The 21,051-nt window shown below is 38.7% G+C and overlaps 1 protein-coding gene across 1 annotated transcript in view; it reads left to right on the top strand.

The window, feature by feature from the left end:
* KIAA0408 (KIAA0408 ortholog) overlaps positions 1-19,942 on the top strand; it is a 28,976-nt gene extending 9,034 nt beyond the window's left edge. Inside the window, exons 2-6 of the mRNA XM_037139585.2 lie at positions 8,748-8,980; positions 12,986-13,348; positions 13,445-13,524; positions 15,387-16,719; positions 19,371-19,942. Coding sequence (XP_036995480.2) covers positions 8,846-8,980; positions 12,986-13,348; positions 13,445-13,524; positions 15,387-16,719; positions 19,371-19,544 — 2,085 coding nt within the window. The 5' untranslated portion in view covers positions 8,748-8,845 and the 3' untranslated portion in view covers positions 19,545-19,942. The remainder of the gene's footprint in view (positions 1-8,747; positions 8,981-12,985; positions 13,349-13,444; positions 13,525-15,386; positions 16,720-19,370) is intronic.
* Positions 19,943-21,051: the final 1,109 nt, after the last annotated feature.

Raw genomic sequence — 21,051 nt, forward strand, 5'->3', positions numbered from 1 at the left:
CGATAATGACTGGTGCATCCATGCAAAGGGACATTGACACAGGTACTACTGAGTGATAGAGCAGAGTATGTAGCCCAACATACTTTCTCCTGTAACTTAGCTACCTGTTATCTGGACTTCTCATAGGATTCAGAAAACAGTCCGTTTGATTTAGAAAGGGCACGTGGAAAGTAAGAGGTCTGGAGTGGAAGAGTGGATAAGGGGGAATGATGGTACAAGATAATCCAGTATAGATGCTTCAGGGCCCCTCCCACACACCAGGATCTTCCTCCTGTCTTCCTAAGGGTGAAGGGAGAAATGAGCTAACATTTCTTGTATGTCTGGCCCTTACGTATCTCTCATGTTTTTACAACAATCTCCTAAAGTAAATATAATTATCCCTGTATGGGAGGCTGACACTCAGTTCACACAGATCAGTGGTGGCAGGAGAACTGAAACCAAGCTCTCTGTGACAAAATCGCAGGATCCCCAGTTGGAGAAACTGGTTCCAGAGCCAACTCTTTCACATGAGCACATTTCTGTGAATTTTGGCAAGGTACCTTACCTCTCTGAGCCATGGTTTTATGGGTAAAGTGGGGATAATAGTATCTACAGACGCAGTTGCTGGAAGGGTGACCGAAAGGGAAGATATTCAAAGCACTGAGCGCGGAGCCTCACCAAGCGCTGTCTCTCCACGGGCAATCACTGTCATAACTATTGCTGTTACTGCCTTTCAAATTATGATGCCAGACGTTCAAAACACAAGGTACGGTTTCATTCAGTTGTCCTGTATGTCCTGCAAACAGGTTACTATCACTAAACTTTTTAGTTCCTCATGAAATACTTATCTGGAAGCAGGCAAAAATAATGCGAATGTGAACAACCACACAGACTTGAGGACAAGACCTTATCATTTAAACTGTTGCCTTGCTTATTTGCTGAATTAGACACAGATGGCCCTAGACACTTCCTCTCAGTCCCTCAGACCAAACTCCACCAGATGCATGAATGTTCTCACACAGCCCAGACGCGTTGCTGGGGGAGGCACAGTGTCCTGGCCTGTCCAGCAGAGCTCCCTGTGGTCGTGCTCGAAGGAGCCTCTCCGTGTGCTTGGGCTGCAGCCCACCGCAATGGAAAACCAGCACGTGGGAATCTCACTGGCGTTTTTCCTCTGGTAGTAACCGTCATCCTCTTCCATGGGATCTTATATTCTCCAGCAGAGAGACATCACTGTAGCTGTAGAGACAGGCAGCAAGCGGTGCTATGAATCTCGAGAAGGTATGAGGTTGGTCTTTAACTATGTCTCATTTCTACTTTATTTAAAGATAGAAATTGGATACAATTCACAAATCTTTTGAAATCATATATAAAGCATTGTTCCACGTGTTCTGCCACATCCAGACACAACCTCTAAAAGCACGGAAAAGTGCATTCTGATACTAACCAAAAAGGAGAGAGAGGTATGCAGGGAGATAATTCTTGCCTCTAAGAAAGGGAGTTGAGTTTTCAAATAAAAGATGTAAAATTGGCCATTGTCATTGTGTGATATCGCCACCAGCCCTCTTGGCAAGTTTGAAAATACTGAGCTCCATTATAAAAGCTAAAAATGTCCTGGACCTGGAGTTGTTTATCCAGAGAAGGAGCTGCTCTAGAGTTACAAAGCTCTGGTTGGAAGAGGTGGCTTGAAGGCCGCCTCCGAGTAACTGACGTCACAGTAGTCCGGGCTGCTGCTGAGACTCTGAGCTGGGCAGCTTTTTGATTTGTGAAAAGTGGTGAAGGTCTCAAAGAGACTTGTCAGTACCGATCTGTTGAATGGTTGGACTTATACTGCATTTGCATTTCTTGCAAAGAAGCAAGCTTCACCAAGCTGAAACTTTTCTCTTTAAACAACTAGCAGTTCTTCCGTTGCTAGATTGGCCAGTGGTCGAACATCCATGGGATTCCTCCCCAGAGCTAGAAGGTATGTGTCTTTCTGGCAGTTTGAAAGCAAGCGACTAATCCTGGCAAAATGTAAAAGGGCTGCTGCTGAGATGATTGAAACGATAGAAACTGTTTCAGTGGAGGCTGATTTCAACATCTGCCTGCGTCGTCGGTGTCTGTGTCTGGTCTTAACAAGAGTGGGGCGGGGCTCGTCACGGATTGTACTGACTCCCAGGGAGCAGAGGGTTCAGCTGCTGTGAGTGGGTTTCTCAACTCTGGACTGACGGTGCTATCTGCTCTCTGACTCTGTTTTTCAAACACTGCCTCCCAGTCGTTCAGACAGGGTTTTGCCTACTGTGGTATTTCACTAACTGTTTATTAGAATGCTGTCTCGATTAGGGTGGGGCATTTTCAGCATTTGTAAAGTGAAGCTCACAACCCTTGAGGTTGCTGGTATTTGAAAATTGCAATGAAAAATAATAAATAAATGTCATTGCATCCAAGATGATGGTTTTCTCACTGCATGATAGATGTTTCTGTAATTTGAGGTAAAGGGTGCGCCATTCTTCATGGGTTAATTTGTGCTTAGGTAAGAACCTTTACCACCACGTCTTCTGTTAAAGCTGGTTAATTTTAGATTTTTTTTATACAAGCCAAAAGTTTCAAAGTTTTATTTTACAAGAGGTGGAAAATCAGTACATCTAGGATGTTTTGTAGTTTGAATATACAACTGGAGAGAAAACAAGGAAGGAGAAAAGATAATAAGATGAGAAGGCAAAATTGATTTCTTCAAAATTGCATGTGGTATTATCTCTTTCACCTTATCAGAACATAAGGGACATGCTGAAATAATAAGAAATAGCAATAAAAACCATTTCCTTTTGCCCTGTAATAAAATCAAATCGTGGTTGGCTGTGGAAAGATGCATTTGCCAGTGAACAATAGGGGAGGAATAAGGTTGGTCAACCCGTTGAAATGATACAAGTGATTTATAATAGCCTGGTGAAGGGCTAGGGAACTTCAAGGCAAACGGGCTTGCTCTGATGCATATTGTCATGGGAACATGGGACCGCCCAGTTCCTCAAAGTTCGGAGGAACCAAAGCACCTCCAGGGCAAACGACTCTTCTAGGAACTGTGAGATGGATGACAAGTACCTACTGCGTGTGGTGTTCTGCCAGAATATGTAAACTTCTTAAATGAAAACTTCAACTGTATGAAAAAGTAATGTGTTTAGAAAGAGGAAATAAGAAATCAAGAAACAAATACGCTGAAAAAAAATCTCAGAATAGAGGAGCAAGGGAGTCAACTTCCCTGACACTGTTTTATTTGTTTGGCTAAAGTGCAGTTTTCACTGGGGAAGATTGAAATGGTGATGACCAGGAGTAGTAAGAATGAGGCACCCCTCAAAGAAGTGTTACCGTGACCCGTTGAGACCGATGAGGAAAATGAAAATGATTTATTGTGAGACTCCTGTGTTACCCTTAGAATTTCCTGGCAGAGTTGGGCCGGAAGGTCACCAGAACCATTTCCCTCCCATCGCCATCCTTAGGCGGCCCACCCACAACTGCACGGCTCTGGCTTCCAGCCTCAGGGAGCAGGATGTAGCTAGAGTGCTACCTGAGAGCTGGAGGAAGTTGGAGGGCAGCTCACTCTACCCTTCCGTTTGCTCTGATCAATTTCTATTCTGAGTGAAATTCTGAAAGGAATGAAATTAAATGGAGAATCAAAGAGACATGAGAGGGGTACACATAGCAGAGATCCTTTCTGCCCTCCCACATACATGCCAATATCTGTGGGTGAAAGGAGTGACAGCCAGGAACAAAGAGAACTTTCATGTTGGCCTCAGTAGGGAACACTGAGTTTCTGAATCCGGCAAACCTCTTCACCCTGTAACTTCCCATTGTTGAACATTATGTCCCTATAAAGTTGCCTCAGTAGTTGGAGTTTCTGAAGTTGTATACTTAAGGAGAATTATAACAAAAGCAATTCTGTGTGATTGATTTATTCAAAAATTCACTAATAAAAAACTTTCCTAAGTATTTTACTTTCAGTGTATCCTTGAAATACTTGAAAACTACTGAGTGCAAAGAAAAATCATTGAATATATGAAAGTTCACGCATTAGACTTGTTTCTACCAATTTTCTAATTAAAGATCAAAAGCATTAATTTTATTTTAGAAAAAATAGGGAAGGGTAGATGAAGAGAGGGAAAGGCAAGGGAGGGAAGACAAGGAGAAGACAAAGGGAGAAAGGGACAGAAGGAAGAAACCAAGAAATAGACATTTATGAAACTCCACTATGACCCAGAACGTTTTTAGTCACTTTTATTCAGCATTCTCTGTTTTGCTCACCTAATCCTCACAACAATTCTATGGCCCCCACTTTATTTTTTGGAGGAGAAAACAATAAATTCAGCTATATTACACTTGACATTTATGACAAGACAGAGATGCTAAGAGGGTGAAATAAACTTTCTCCCCAAAATTGGCACAGATTTTGCTTTGTAGGCATTTTTGTTCAAAGGCCTGTTTTTGATCCATAACTATGACATTTCCTGGCACTAGGAATTGCTCTGGCCTTGAAAAAGGGAAGTTCTGTAGGTTGGCCTTTCTCCATATTAAGTGATAAGTTTGGCTCCTTGCAATTAAGCACAAGATTCTGTCTGCTTTGAGAACATGTATCCAGATACATGTATCTTCATGTAGCTTCCCATTACCAGGAGCAAACCTGATTGAGAGTTTGCCTGGATGACCCTCAGTTACCTGAAAAACAAAAGGGGTGCCACCTTTTAACCTGGTCTTGACGTGATTCAAGGAAAGTTAGGAATATAAGGAAAAATTGGAGCCACTTGCTACCTAACTGTAAGAGACACTTTATGATGATTTCTGAACATTTCCAGTGTTTAAAGACCATTAGAATGAAACAGAGAATGTTATAACACCTCTTTCCCAGGTACTTTGAAATTAGTCTATTCCCTTTCTACACGTCCTTTGGTGAAATCTGCAGCCATCTCTTGACGTCTCAAACCACTCCTCTCCTAAGAAGTTGCAGTGTTAAGCACCTGCTAGTAAGAGAGAGAGTTTCAGCTCACAGTTAATTACATGTAGCCTTAAGCAGTCTGCTAGTCTCTGAAAGTAATTACTGTCTGCATATCCTGTGAATAGTTATTAAATGAACCTAAAAGATTACTACATACTCAAGATCAGTGACAGATTCACCAAAACAAAAAACAAAATTCTGTATATTCTTTACTACCTTCCTTTTGTTGGGTCTTCATTGATGCATGTCTTTGGAGCCAACCTGGCATTGGCTATGGCGGGTACTTATGGTCATTTTCTCATAGGTGTACAAGGGTCCAAAAATAAGGGATGAGGGAGGGTGGGAAATGAGAAGAGGAAAAGAACATGGCTGAAAATGAGACATGACACCATCGTTAATGGTTAAATTTGAAATTTCTTGACTTAATTAGTCGTAGTATCGTGAGTGCCAATGAAATAGGTAAAACTGAACCGAGTATCTACAGCAAATTGTTTGAGAAAAGAGAAACAGTACAGACCCCAGTATTACTAGGGTGTTTTTGACGGTGGAGCCTGCATGTAGAACTAACTTTTTAATCGTTATTTGTCTGTTATAATTCATTGCCAGATTGTAGCACAGAACATATACGTTTGGAATGGTCTGCCACTCAGATATGCTTGTTCAGAACAGTCTGACAAAAGTTTAAACGAGTCTTGAATGTTTATCTTTTCTTTGGGCTGTGATGTGGGACCGCCTTCTGTAGCCCAAAGTGGGGCATCTGCCTGGCTCTGTCAGCTGCGTTTCACAATTCCAGCACCTTGGCAGCTGGTAACTCTGGGGAACTTGGCTCGTAATGAGTATAAACTGCCACCTGCTAAGTTAAGACATTTTGGTCATGGCATAGAAACCCGAAGAGTTAGATTTCTTATAAGTGTGATTGTCTTAGATGGAGATCCAAACATTTTAAACACACTTTTCTACCCATTAAGAGAGTATATGATTTTATTAATAAAAATTATTTCCAGTGGAAATTGGAGCAAGATTTTTAAAGCAAAATAAGAAAAAAAATTGAATTTCTCAAACTGTTTTGCATTTTATATGTCATTTCATCTTTGGAACAACACTGTGATTGATCCTCTTTTAATGTAAGTAAACTAAATGTCAAAAATTTTAGATGACTTAGAGTTACTAATTTGGTATTTTATTTATTTATTTATTTTTAAATATATTTTATTGATTATGCCATTACAGTTCTATTTCCCCCCTTCATTCCCCTCCATCCTGCACACCCCTCTCCCACCATTCCCCCCCTTTAGTTTATGACCTCGTGTCTCAAGTTCTTTAGATTCTATATTTCCCATACTATTCTTGCCCTCCCCCTATCTATTTTCTACCTACCGTCTATGCTACTTATTTTCTGTACCTTCTCCCCCCTTCTCCTTCTCCCACTCCCCTGTTGCTAACTCTCCATGTGATCTTCATTTCTATGGTTCTGCTCCTGATCTAGCTGTCCTCTTAGTTTGCTTTTGTTTTAGGTGTGGTTCTTAATAACTGTGAGTTTGCTGTCCTTTCACTGTTCATCTTTTTTATCTTCTTTTTCTTAGGTAAGTCCCTTTAACATTTCATATAATAAGGGCTTGGTGATGATGAACTCCTTGAATTTGATCTTATCTGAGAAGCACTTTATCTGTCCTTCCATTCTAAATGAAAGCTTTGCTGGATAGAGCAATCTTGGATGTAGGTCTTTGGATTTCATGACTTGAAATACCTCTTTCTAGCCCCTTCTTCCCTGTAAGGTCTCTTTTGAGAAATCAACTGACAGTCTGATGGGAACTCCTTTGTAGGTGACTGTCCCCTTAGCTCTTGCTGCTTGTAGGATTCTCTCCTTCATTTGAATCTTGGCTAATGTAATTATGATGTGCCTTGGTGTGTTCCTTCTTGGGTCCAACTTCTTTGGGACTCTCTGAGCTTCCTGGATTTCCTGGAAGTCTATTTCCTTTGCCAGATTGAGGAAATTCTCCTTTATTATTTGTTCAAATAAGGTTCCCACTCGTGACTGTTCCTCTTCTCCTTCTGGTACCCCTATAATTCGGATGTTGGAGCGTTTAAAGATGTCCTGGAAGTTCCTAAGCCTTTTCTCATTTTTTTGAATTCTTGTTTCTTCATCCTTTTCTGTTTGGTCATTTTTTTCCTCTTTCTAGTCCATTCCTTTGATTTGCGTCCCAGTTTTCTTTCCATTACTATTGGTTTCCTGTGTATTTCTATTCATTTCAATTAGTTTAGCCTTCATATGATCCTCTAATTTGTGACTATAATCAACCAGTTCTGTAAGCATCCTGATCACCAGTGTTTTGAACTGTGCACCTGAAGTTTAGCTATTTCTTCACCTCTTAGACTTATCGGCTCTGGGGCTCCGAGTTGTTCTTGAGCCCTGTTTTGATCTGTTCGTGCCTGTTAAGTAGGAGGAGGTGTTCACCAGGGCGGGGCCACGCAGGTCGCTGGTTTGTGATGTTATACATGGGGGTGGGTCAGAGAGGGGCCACCCAGGTCGCTGGTTTGTGACGCTGTAGGTGGGGGCGGGGTCAGAGAGGAACAATGGCGGTCCCCTCTGCCACTGGGGCCTGCACGGTCTGTCTCACCGCTTCACTCCTTTAGCAGTTAATCTGCACTCGAATGTGTGACTGTGGTCAGCCCTCGGTGGGTCCACCCGCTACTCCACACCTGGGATCCGCCTACAGCTGCCGGAGCACCTGGGTTGTGCACGCCTGGGTTGGTCCGGTGGATCTTTCCTGCCTGACCCTGCTCTGCTACTGGCTCTGCCCCTCTTACCGGTTTGGCTGAAGGGTTCATTGTTGTCAGACTTCCGTGTAGTTCAATTTTCTGTGTTATGGCTGCGTTTTTGTTGCTAAAACTTCGTTGTTTTTAAACTTGGTTGTGTGAGAGGGCACAGTGCTTCTACCTACGCCTCCATCTTGGCAGAAGTCTAATCTGGTATTTTAAATTGCATCTTTAAACCCTAAATACACAAATCCTAAGTGCTAGAAATCTAATTACATTAGGTATAGCTTAATGTGATCAGAGATTTCCCTCCAAACTGAGCACAGTGTTTTCTTTAATTCTCTGTATTCAGTCTCCTAAATTGGTTCTGGTACATAATCTATGAGAGGGAAACGAGACCATGGGTACATTTTAACATTTGGCTCCTAGGATAGTTTTGCTGCTTTTACATTTTCCTTGCTGAAGCAAAATAATGAAAATACTGTTCTGTGATTGAGTTTGGTCTCTTGCTAATATACCAGTCTCAGCTTGACTACCAACTTTGGGGACTTACTAATGCGGTAATCACATTTTGAGTCTACTGGAACTCGGAATATAAAATTGAGACTGTAGTCCAGCGCTGGCTCAAGACTTTAAGTCACAGAGATACACAATCTGGTTGCATAATCAGAACAGAGGGAGTGATTCTGTTGCAGTATAACCTGCCATGGTTGTGTAGATGTGACACTTGAACTTCAGATTTCCAGTCTTAGACAGTTGTGAAACATTCTATGTTTAGATTAGGTGGTTGGTTAAAGGAATACTTATATCATACATGTACATTTAACCATCTTTTCCTTTTTTAATTTTGCTGTCTGATCTTAGAAAGGGAGAGAAAAACTTTTGACAATACTTATCTTTTTTACTGTATTTGTTTCTCTAAGAAAATTGTTATCTTTTCTTTGGAGTCCGATTTCTCTACAGTTTGTTTATGTCAGTGGCTCTTGACAAAATGATTAATTGTTTCTAGAAAGCATATGGATTTGGAACTCTCTTGTTATGTTTATATTAGGCTTTATTTTAAAGGCAAGTGAGACTGCTTCAAATAAAACAACAAAGAGAAGGCAGAGACGAGCAGAAGCACCCCTTCACTAACACTCACGCACTGCCATGGACCTGCACGAGCAGTGGGGGAACCCAGAGACCGACTGGCACAAGGAGAAGATGGAGTTACTGGACCAGTTTGACAATGAAAGGCGGGAGTGGGAAACCCAGTGGAAGATCATGCAGAAGAAGATAGAGGAGGTACCAGCTGGTGTGTTTTGAATACACTGGAAACGTAACGCTCATAATGAAAGTGAAAATGCTGTTGAAGTTTGTCTTCCATTGTAAATTATTTTTATTTTCCTTATTTCATTTAAGAGATGCGTGTCGCGGTGACATTTACCACACCAAAAATAGCGTAACCTTACCCAGTGCTATCACAGGGACTAGGCTTATTTTGTAGCCTTGCATGAAAATTAAGCACTTCAAATGTCACTCTAAAGCATATCAGTTTATTATTTTCTGACTAGAGTGCCTTGGAGTTAAAAAATAAAGTATGCATTTTTTTCATGAGTTTTCAAATACTGGGTCCAGGAGGAAAATGCAAGAACAACATAATTGGTAAAACAAATTAGCAAAATTACAATTGAGCATTAAAATGCAGATCTTTCCTGAGAAGATTTATGAATAATGTCTACAAAGGAAATTACATATTAGATAATACAGTAAACTCAAAAGGAGTGTCGTCTGTCAAACAGAAAATGGCAGTGGGCCCGATACTACCCTGGTCGGTGAGTCGCACGTGCCGGCACCTGTGTTAGAGAAGAGGTAACCAAAACTGGCATGCCGAGACTCTGATACAAATAGTCACTTCATTCCCATTAACCTTCCCTTCACCTGCTGAGTCTATAATATTCCTTTAAGCATTTACATGGATGTACATTCAAGCCGGTGGCAACTGAAAACGATGTATGCTTATCTTGCTTTGTTCTGGTGACACTGATGGCATTGACTTACATGGCTTTGTGCACATTGCCGAAGTGACTGTTTTAGCAGACTCCTTGGCCTTTATTCAGAGGCAGTCAAAGCGGGTGCTTTGTGTGTTTGTAGTACAAATATTTTTTTATTAACAGCCATGTAATTGGTAGTGAATAAAATACAAATTGGCATGCACCAAGACAAAATTAAAAAAGAGTAGCTATTAAACCGTTCCTCTAAAGTGGAGATGAGGAGGCAGGCATGTAGTGTATGATTAGAGGTGGCGAGGAGGACCCACTGCTCATGCCTGCGGTGTTCGGAACAGGTGTGTTGCTCACTCTCTGAATCCCTCCCCCCGAGACTCAGGTTGGATCAGCCAGAAGACAATCTGGGTCGAATCAGAATCCACAACTCCAGTCAGAAACCCAAAGTCTTGAGTCAGTGGCTCCCAAAGGCTTGGAAGGTCCGGTTAGGAAGAGTCTCAGAGAACTGTAGCATCCAAGCAAAATAACTAAGTGAGTCATGATTAGTCTAGCCAATGGTTAAGCCATGTCACACAAAAACAATGCTGTCTGGCTAAATTTTTCATTGTAAAATACGTAATTCTGATAGCTCTGTAGATTTCATCTGTAGTAAATATGAGCCTTATCAACTAAGCATTAAATATACTTAACTTTTTATAGATTATACTATTACAGTTCTCCCAGTTTTCCCACCTGTGCTCCCCCCACCAGCACCACCCACTCCCTCTGGCAATCCCCTCCTTGGTTCATGTCCATGGGTCATGCATATAAGTTCTTCAGCTACTCTGTTTTCTGTACACGTTCTTAACATCCCTCTGCCTACTGTGTAACTACCATTTTGTACTTAATCTCTTCACCTTTTCCCCCATTCCCTCCAGAACCCTCACCCAAACTGGCCACTCTCCCACTGTTCTCCATATCTGTGATTCTGTTTCTGTTCTGCTTGTTTGCTTAGTTTGGGTATTAAACATACTTTAAACTTAGGCTGATAGTCCCTAAAAACACTGTTCCTTTCTGCTTCACGGGGAAAGAAGGGCTATAATGTGTTTCTTCACCTTGCTGCTTGCAGTATACAGCTCCACAACCAGGGAATACGTTTAGAGAATGGGCTGACCCAGAATATTCACAGAGGATGCTCTTCAGTCCCTGAACACCAGTGCTGTGCTTCCCATATCATTCAAATACGTATTTCTTTTACAGTCCCAGCTTTGTAACCCATAAGAATGTACATTTTACACATCACTTCTTACAGGCCATAAAGCTGGGGGTAGAAAAAATTGAGGAAAAGAGAAAGAAAGTATCCTTACATGTCACAGAAAATCAAGGTGATTCATTTCAGACTAAAATTAAAAGTCAGTCAATACTTGGAAAAACTATGACATACCATGAGAGAAATACACTGTTTACATTTATTACTAAGTTCTATATATTAAATCAGATGCAAATTATTAAACTGTATATTAGGGAATTACATATTTTAGGAGCACACATATAGCTTTAGTGATTCCAAGTAATAATATTTTCCAGTGAGAGGTTCCAGCATTGAATATGAAGATGCTGGTGATTCTCTATTCAGCCACTATCCATGATCATTGTATTTGCTATTGTAAAACCAGGATGTACATACTTATATCATTTAAAACTTGCTATATTCCAGATAGAAATGCTGTAGAGAGTACATAGATGCCTGGAATATTTTTATCACATTGTAGTCTTTTCTGTTTATCTCCTTTGGTCAAATGATTAGGTAACCATTGTCAAGGGCTGGGTACCAGATGTCCTTACACAAAATAAACTGTTTTCCATTAATAACATTATGTAATTTGCTTACTCATACCTCACCTGAATTCCCAAGAGAACTTGCAGTGGCATATACAAAACAAAAAGAAAGGTGAGATAAAGACAAGAGGAAGAGTCATACATAAAATGTATGTAGCAAGTCTGTCTTTCTACTAACACTAATATTATCAGGTACATATTTCTCAATATTCAGAAAACAAAAGCAAACTTGTCCCGACATGGTACTTCTGTCTCTACTTTTGAAACTAGAGCACTTTTGTTTTAACCCATGACTCCTCAAAAAGAACATGGCCAACAGCATCCTTAGATTGAACATGATGCTTTTGAGGGTTCTTATAATATCCTCATGGCCAGCAACAACCATAATGCACAGAGCAGTTCAGTAGAAATAATTTTACCAGGGCCATGGCTGCAATGTGATGCTATCCTGACTTCGTCCAACCGCAGACTCTTAGCGATCTAGGGAAGTAAATGCACTGTGCAGCTTTCAGGTGTCACCTGTGTATAGTGTTTCTCTCCCCTGAAATTTAGGTAAATAATTGAGCAGCAATAAATCTGTTATTCCTTAAATAGTAGATGTAGTACGAATATAGGCTGTGACTGTAAAATGTAGTCATTTGCTTGGATTGTTATTTGATAGCCTCCTTTGAAATTTGACAAGCTTTCCCAGAACTCAAGCCAGAAGAGGAAGCCACTTCTGCTGTCGAGAGGTGACCTGAGTGAGTGCCAGCAGGGTAACTAAATTGTCATCAAGAAAAAATTTGGGCTCCACTTGAACATAGACTAATAGATGGTCAGAGCCTTCGAGTTCTTTTATATCACATAGGACAGGGTCACGTTTGTCTTAATCAGCACGAAAAACTTTTTTTTTAATGTGTATAGCCTGGCATTAGAAAATCTCAGTATTAACCAGCCCTCGCCAACATAATTTCCAACAGAAACATGCTTTGATTTCAAAATGTCTACTTTAGGGGACAGAATAAACTGACTATATGAGATTGTCAACTCTTTTGATAGTAAATGTTGGTGTGCAGGTGGGCTCATGGTTTAAAAATATGGCTTTGATGTTAGTCAAACTGTTACTTCTCTCTGAAAGCGACGAGAGAGCATGGCTAGTAACTGATTCAGGTCATTCTAATTTCATGTCAGTACTTCTGTATCTTAGTGATATCTGTGTGTAGATTCAGGTTTATTTTACTTTGGACTGAGCTGATTTCTACTCAGAAAGACTGAAATTGTCATCCATGCTTTGATCTATAAAAAGTAGTCTTTATGGTTTATCAAAGTTGTTCTGGCTAATCCACATTTTAGAAGTACTTACTATTCAGAAGCATAAGCATGAATAATATCCCAGTGTAGTATATAGTCATATGGCAAAGAGAACTGGAAACAGTGTACTTAACTTCAAAAATATTAACAGTCTGAGTTAAGGGGGTAAAAATTCTTATCTTTGTTTTCCTTACAGCTTTGCCATGAAGTAAAGCTTCGGAGGAAAATCAACATGAGTGAACGTGCTAAAGTCATTGGTCTTGATTGTGAGAAGGCCATTCGAGATAGAGTGGTGGAATCTTTTCCAAATTACCCCAATTCAGGACCACATGAATTTACAGGGATGAATCACAGGGATGATCTGGAAAAAGAACATAAAACAGAGCAGAGCATAATCAGTGAAGGAAATCAAATGTGTAAGGAACAAAAAGCAACCAAAAAATCAAAGGTAGCGTTTATGGACCCTTTGGCCACAGATGACCAAAAGGAAAGTGGGGCCTGGCTTGACCTGAGGACTTCTGAGGAAACGGGCGAGGGCTGCTCCGGCGCCCTCAACACAGTAAGTAAGCCGGGACTGGCAGAGAATGTTTCCAAAAGTTATTTACATTTCCTAGTCCTAACACATTATTGCTTATATATGTATCTGTATATAAAGGCTCTTGAAGAACTTGCCAAAGTCAGTGAAGAATTATGCAGCTTTCAAGCGGAAATTCAAAAGCGGTCTAACCACAGAAGGTAGGCTGGTTTTCTATGATTATTTTGTGTTGGAAAAATCAAGAAAAGTTCTGTGTTTAGTTAGTGACTTCCTTACACTCTTTCAGTCATAATTAACAATGAGTTATTAAAATCTGTTTTTAGATAAGAGATAAAATCTTTAATTGATTATTTTTCTGTTTGCTAATTCTTTAAACAATTTTTAAAATAATTCTTATTTTGAGCGTACTTTCAGGTATGTTCAAACTGTGGAGCTTCATTTGCTAAGTGTGTCTTTTTCACCTAGCCAATTTTTAAAAAATCCCAAACATATCTCACTAAACAAATCTTATTTGTTTTCTCCTAATTCTCTTTGTAATTTGACTGTCAGGAATACTTTACTCTTCTGGTATTTATTTAAGGTATACCATTTGTAATAAGTTATCAAATACATTCTAATGAAGGTTTTTTTTCTATTTTGAGTATTTACACAGTAGAAGAATATACAGCTGAGCTAATCCAGTGAAATACCTCTTTAAACAATGTCAGATTTAACAATGTGGTGTCTTAATTACATAATGATGTTCTACTGAAATGTTTTATACCTAAGGGTCATTTATTTCTGTACATCTATTATGTGGATAATAGAAACATACATAATTTTCAGAACAACATATGAGAAATGTGTACATACATATGTATGATGCTATGAAATACTGTTTCAACTCAGAGACACCTATATAATTGTAAAAGTAAGTTTGAGCCAAATTAAAAAATAAACTGAAATTTTCTGCAAGTTAAGTAAAGATGGATTATCTTAGGATCAACATGTATCTCCAAGTGAGGCAGAATGCTTCTCTTAGAAAGCTATATTAATAAGTACCCTAATTTTTCTTTAGCTCTTAGGAAGCTCAGAGAGAAATTTTTATTGACTTAAAGTATATTTTCTTATCCACTTATGCTTTTTTTCATAATATTGTCCTCTACTTGCCCATTTGGCCTTTGTCTACTATTCTTCGTTAATGAGTATTTACCTTTACTTTATGGTGAGCTAGCACATAATATTTTATAAGTTGAAAAGATATAAACGTGACTTATATTTGTCAATGTAATTAACTTTAGTTTGAGAATCCTCATTGTTGCTATATTTCAGTTTTTATTTTTATTGAATTCAAGAGAAGAGAACTTTTCCTTGTTACTTCGTGGTTTTTAGGAAGAAATTTAAAATTCTTAATCTATAATTCAAAGTCATTACAATTATGTGATGTTTCTCACTTATTTGCCATTGTCCTCTCCGCTCTGCCTTATGATCCATCCACGCCACAGTGCTTGCTGTTCCCTGAATTAGCAACACTGCTTTTACTACAGTTAACTTTGCCACTCATCCAAAAAATTCTTACTTTTCTTTCAAATGATACCTTCTATTTGGCATTACTCATGTCTCGTTGCACTTTTATTCAGACTTCTGTTACATTAGTTAGAATGTACTTCAAATTCAAGGGGAGAAACTTAATCTCACATGACAAAATGAATAGGAATTCAGTAGGCAGAGCAAAGGTAAGGAAATGATTAGAAAACACCTGTAGAAATGGGAATGCTAATTACAGACACATGAGATACTATGCATGATCTAGTCTGAATGTAGGTGAGGTTTCAGGTCATAGAAAAAATGAGAGCCAAAGTTGGAGAAATGTCTGCATCAGAGTATACAGATCCCAGAATGCAGCGCTGAGAGGTAGTCCCACAGTAAAAAAGACTGGGAGGTTTTGACGAGGGGACTTACATAGAAAGTATGCTGCAAGAAGTTACTCCTCTAGCAAAAATCTCTTGCTTAAGCCATGGTTTTTTGATTACTTACCCTAAATAAAGTTGTTGCTAAGACATCATGTTTTATCATTGTTTAGGATGAAGTCAGATCCTTTTCTCCAGGAAATGCCGAATGTAATTAACATGCCTCACGGAGACCGCAGGATCAACAATGGCCAGTGCGTTCTTCCAATAAATTTAGAGAAAGAAAAGCAGAAAAACAGAAAGAATCTGAGCTATGCTGATATGCTTCAAAGGAATTCTTTGAAAAAATGCGGAATTGATACAATTGATCTGCAAAGTAATGAAACTCCACCAGTGCCTCCTCCACGAAGCACATCTCGGAATTTTCCCAGCTCATACCCTGAACAAGCCTATGAAAGTCTGAAGGAAAGTTTAAATCTCAACAGCCAGGTGGTCCAAGAGGGTCCAGGCAAAAGGAACTGCAGTCCTCATGTCCTTCTGAGGCATGATGAGATGCCTGCACTGTGTCTAAATGAAGGGAAAACTTTGAAAAATGGTATCATGTTTTCTTCTTTGGCACCAGAAGCCAAAGTAGATAACAAGCCTCCATGTAAAGACAATGTTGGATTAAGCATGAGGTCATGCAACCCTGTGATAGGCACAGAAAATAGCCCCTCTGCCCTGTGGTTTCAGAAAACCTGCTCTACCCCCGATAAGTTGAAATATGAAAAGATGGTCCCAGATTGCCCTGCTAAGTCTCATTCTGACCTTCATGGAAGCAATGACTATAGCTCCTCAGGGACACAGACCAGTGGCCCACTTAGAAGTGTCAGTTGTGGCTTTGAAAGGACTACTAGGAATGAAAAGCTGGCAGCAAAGACTGATGAATTTAACAGAACTGTATTTAGAACAGATAGAAATTGTCGTGCAATACAGCAAAATCAAAGCTGCTCAGAATCATCTCAAGATCTTAAGCCTTATGATACCTTAATTACTCATATAGGCGGTGTACCAGAAAATGACAGTATGTCTGATATTCTGAAAACCAGTACCCACGTGCCTGTGCCTGGAGAACATGTGCCTGATAATCCCACCAGTAAATCCACAACAGCCCTACTCAGGCAAATGCAGGAACACCTGAGTCCTAGCAGTTATCGGAATGTGCTCCACGAGCATGACTGGAGACCCAGCAATTTGTCTGGCCGACCAAGATCAGCAGATCCTAGGTCAAATTATGGTGTTGTGGAAAAGCTGCTGAAAACCTATGAGACATCCACAGGGTCTGCACTGCAAAATTCTACATGCTTCAAGGATGATGGGCCCAAATATAATTCTGATGTCAGCGTTGGGGCCACATTGGGTCGGCATTTAAAAATAATCCAGACAGAACAAGAGCTTCAAGGAAAAACAGCTATGTGTGGGGCACAGCAAGTGATGCAAGGAATAGATTGGAAAAAGGTAACCGAGGTGAGAAAGAAGTTAGTGTATTTTGGTAGAACTTCATGTTCAGCCATGGGTCAGAGTTTAGTCCCTTGCATTCATATAAATAGAAGGCTCATGTTTTGATGTCTTAACTTTCTGACCCTTCACTTTGTGAATAACTATAAACCTTATGATTGTTACTTAACATGAGCTTGTTAAAGTGGAGTGTTAAGGGGTTAGCACATTTCCACTTTATTTTAAAATTCTGAAATAGGATAACATAAATATAGTATGTGTGCTTTAAGAACCTCGAGAAGATGAAGTGCTGTAACTTATTGAAAAAGTATTCTGAATACACATTTGTTGATTTATAGAATTTAATTCTTTTAAAGTATTTTTAAGCGTGTGGGAAATATTTAAAAAATAATTTGTACTTTTCAGCTATTAACTATTAATAATTCAGTCATTCTCAGTACTTGATTCATGATTTTTCTCATGGGTTTAGTCACATAAATGCAAAGATGGGTAAAGTGCATCATTTGAAATAGTTCCTTAAAAAAGCTCTCTTATTTATGGAGCCAATGGGCAGTGCATTGCAGTAAAAAGTGGTATTATAGCTTAAACAATTTCAAGGTCATTCTTATTTGTATAAAATTTTAGCATGAAAATGCAAAAAAAAAATGTACTTGGAACGGGGTTGTCCATTTTTTTGTTCCGAACAATTTTCAAGAGGGTAATCTTTATATTAGTTATTGGCGGAGAAGAGGTGGAAGAGGTTGGCGTTCACAATGAAGATCTATCCAACAGTACCCTATTATACATAATGCATAAAGCTTGTGCATTATACATAATGCACAAAAGTGACTTAATGTTAAAATTAGCTAATGCTTCAGAAATCCTTGTTTTTACAAAATACAACTATGTATTGTTGTGCAGGTTACTTCCTTCTTATTTGAAAAAAATATTTTGTGTGGCTTTCAAACCCTACTCTTAAATATCAGTTTTCATCTATTTGATCAGAAACCTTGTGCAAGTTTGCACAAGGCACAATTAATTACTTTGCCTTTGTTTCTTTATTTTTTCCATTACAGTTTACATTCAATATTATTTTTATTAGTTTCCAATGTACAGCCTAGTAGGTAGACAATTATGTACTTTACAAAGTGATCTCCTGAGACATTTCTAGCACTCACCTGGTGCCATACATTGTTATTACAGCGTTAATGACTTTATTTCCTATGCTGTGTTTTACATCCCCATGACTACTTTGTAACTACCCATCCGTGCTTCTCTAGCCCTTTGCCTTTTACTCCCAGTTCCCAAAACCCCCCTCCACTCTGGCAACCATCACTGTTCTCTGCATCTATGAGTCTGTTTCTGTTTTCTCTGTTCATTTATATTGTTCTTTGGATTCCACATATGAGTGAACTCATATGATATTTGTCTTTCTCTGACTTATTTCACTTAGGGCACTCTAGGTCCATCCATGCTGTTGCAAATGGTAAGATTTTGTTTTTTTTATGGTTGAGGAATATTTCATTGTGTGTGTGTGTGTATATATATATATATATATATATATATATATATATATATATATATATACCACAGCTTTTTTATCCACTCATCTATTGAGGGGCACTTGGGTTGCTTCCATAGCTTAGTTATTGTAAATGATGCTGCAGTGAACATGAGGGTGTGTATATGTATTTTTCACTTCAGTTGAGACCATAAATACCTGTAAGGTCCTTTAACTTCAGGTGGGAAATAAAAAACATGCATACAATAACCAGCCGAATTCTCATGAACTACATATTCCTCATTTTTGCATTGATTGGAGGTTTGGGAGGAGTCCTCTGCTATGGATCCTTAAAAGCAGTTCTTCACCCCCCTTCCCTCTAGCAAAATAAGATTCCAAAGAAAGAAAAAGAACCTGAAGGATACTGTCATAGAAATTGGGGCCATCCTTACTGCCTATCGCAGATAAAAGAGCAAAGGCTTTGTTGAAAAGGCCAGGAACAACCAAAGGTATAAAATGGGTTACATGCGCTTTTTAATCGCAAGGTTCTAAAAATGATTATCTCCCTTTAAAATAAAAAGAACAGAAGGAAGAAATGAAAGAAAAGGAAAGGAAGAGAAGGAAAAAAGTATGGCCATCAAATGAATGATGCGCTATGTTGATAGTAACTATTAGCAATTGCAGAATTTTTGAGAGCTTGTAACACTGCTTCTTAGTAGTGGAAAAAGCTTCAAACAAATCATTTGATGGTTTGTGTGCTTTTTGCTTATGACCTTTAAAAATGTTAATACCGAGAGAAAAAGGAGGTTTCTTTTATAAATTATCTTTTTGTTTTTAAATAAAACTTAAAACATTATAAAATACCACCAAGAAGCACCTGCAGTTCCATTGTATTAAAGTTATCTATGACATGAACTACTGAATAATAAACTTAAAATTCTAAAAAGAGACCAGTTGTGTTAAAATTTGTCAATGTGAAATTATTAAATGTCATATTACATATTAAAATTGCCTTGATTAAAATATTCAAGAGCACAAATATGAGATGACATTTTTAGTTTGTGATGTTCTTTCTTGCTCATAAATATGCTAACGCATTAAGACCGTTGTTGAGATTCATAAAATATTAAGCCCATTGTTGGTGCTGGTATAGTGAGAGGAACATCTTCTTCTGTCTTAGGAATCCATGGCAGTGAAATCTTCACATGGAAAAGGATTTTCCCGACCCGCTAGACCAGCAAATCGCCGTCTGCCATCCAGATGGGCATCCAGATCTCCATCGGCTCCCCCCGCATTGCGGAGAACTGCCCACTGCTCTGCTATTTCTCTGCGATCTGAAGCACCAGTGCTCTGAGTCTCTGGCCTGGATTTGCTAGATTTCAGATATTTCAACAGCGCGTCTCGAGGGTTCACAGGTCTTCCTGTCTCTTCTGTGTCTTTCAAGATCAGTGGGACGAGCAATTTAAATCTTAACTTCCCATCAGTCTTCAGTGTTTTTAACCTATGGAATATTTATCTTCCTGTCTGTTGATTTCTTAGATCAGACTTTTTAATGCCATCCTCATTAATTTGCCAATATGATTGAAGTGGAAACAATGTACTATATTGTATATTCTAACTTTCTTGCAAGTGGCAGAAAGCAAGGTTATGTGCATGGCCATGTGTTTGCAGGTGCATGTGTTGAAATAGGAAGTATCCTAGTATGTATTTAGATAAGAAAACTTTTGTGCTAGTGTTGACTTCAAAATTATAACATGTATACCTATATATTCTTTGTGTTTATTTTAAATTTTTGAAAATATACAGTACTATTTATATTTTGTATACCTTTTCATAGGTATCCACTTAAAGCATTTGAGGTACATATGTTAACTAACCACTTTCTGGGCCCCAGCTGCATTGAAAAATAAGAGTTATACGCATATCTAACATTGGTAGGTCCCTATAGACAACTCATAGTTTCTTAACCCACATAAGGAAAATACCATTGGTCTCCTATTTGACTCTTTTAAATAAAGAAAACTGTCACAGGTGTAACCGATCACCCTTCTGAAGCAAACATAAAATGTGCACGAAAGTTTTTATACATCATTTGGTAGTCTATTACAGCTTTAAAAACATACTTGGTCCTCAGAGCCAGAATCCTGAGACTGCCTTATAAACAACATGACTTAAAATGAATTTATTTTGTCAAATCCAGTTACAAACATTCTTTAAATGGGATATAAAAAGAAAATTATGTTGAATTCTATTTTTGTTATAATTGTAAGTTTTAGTTCAGCTACTTTATTTGGAGTCGTACCTGTTTAGAGGTAAGTCATTTACTTTTTCCTTTTTCTCAGAATCAGTAGATAAAGGAATAATTTACTTAGTTGTGAACAAGGAAGAGGAAGAATGATGTTTCTTATGTGTTTCTTTAAGTGTGCTACATGAAAAAAAGCCTTAAAGTAAACTTTGGTACCCAAGAGTAATGTAAGGGGCAGAAATATGTATTTTGGCCACAGTTTTCAAACAGCGAACACATAAAATCTAAGTGAGAACTGACAGAAATGTGAATGTTGAGGTACTTGTAATCCACATGGAATCTCTTAGAAATAATTTTACTCTCCATTGGCTCTGTATAAAACCAACTGTGTTATTAAGATATTAAGTTTATTTAAGCTTTGCCTTTACTACCAAAAAGGTTAAGAAATTCTTATGACAAAAGCGTCCAAAGAGCCTTCTCTGTACAGACAATTTACAGAAATTCACTTTATAATACACCAAGTAAATAGTTTCCAAATCCCAGACTGCCTTAACAGGCTCAAGACTGTTGCATGGTGGTGGGCAGATTTACACTTTTCAATGAGGGAGTACCCAGG

This window comes from Artibeus jamaicensis, unplaced genomic scaffold (assembly GCF_021234435.1).
Source record: "Artibeus jamaicensis isolate MK-2021 breed Jamaican fruit bat unplaced genomic scaffold, CSHL_Jam_final contig_387, whole genome shotgun sequence".
Taxonomy (NCBI): Eukaryota; Metazoa; Chordata; class Mammalia; order Chiroptera; family Phyllostomidae; genus Artibeus; species Artibeus jamaicensis.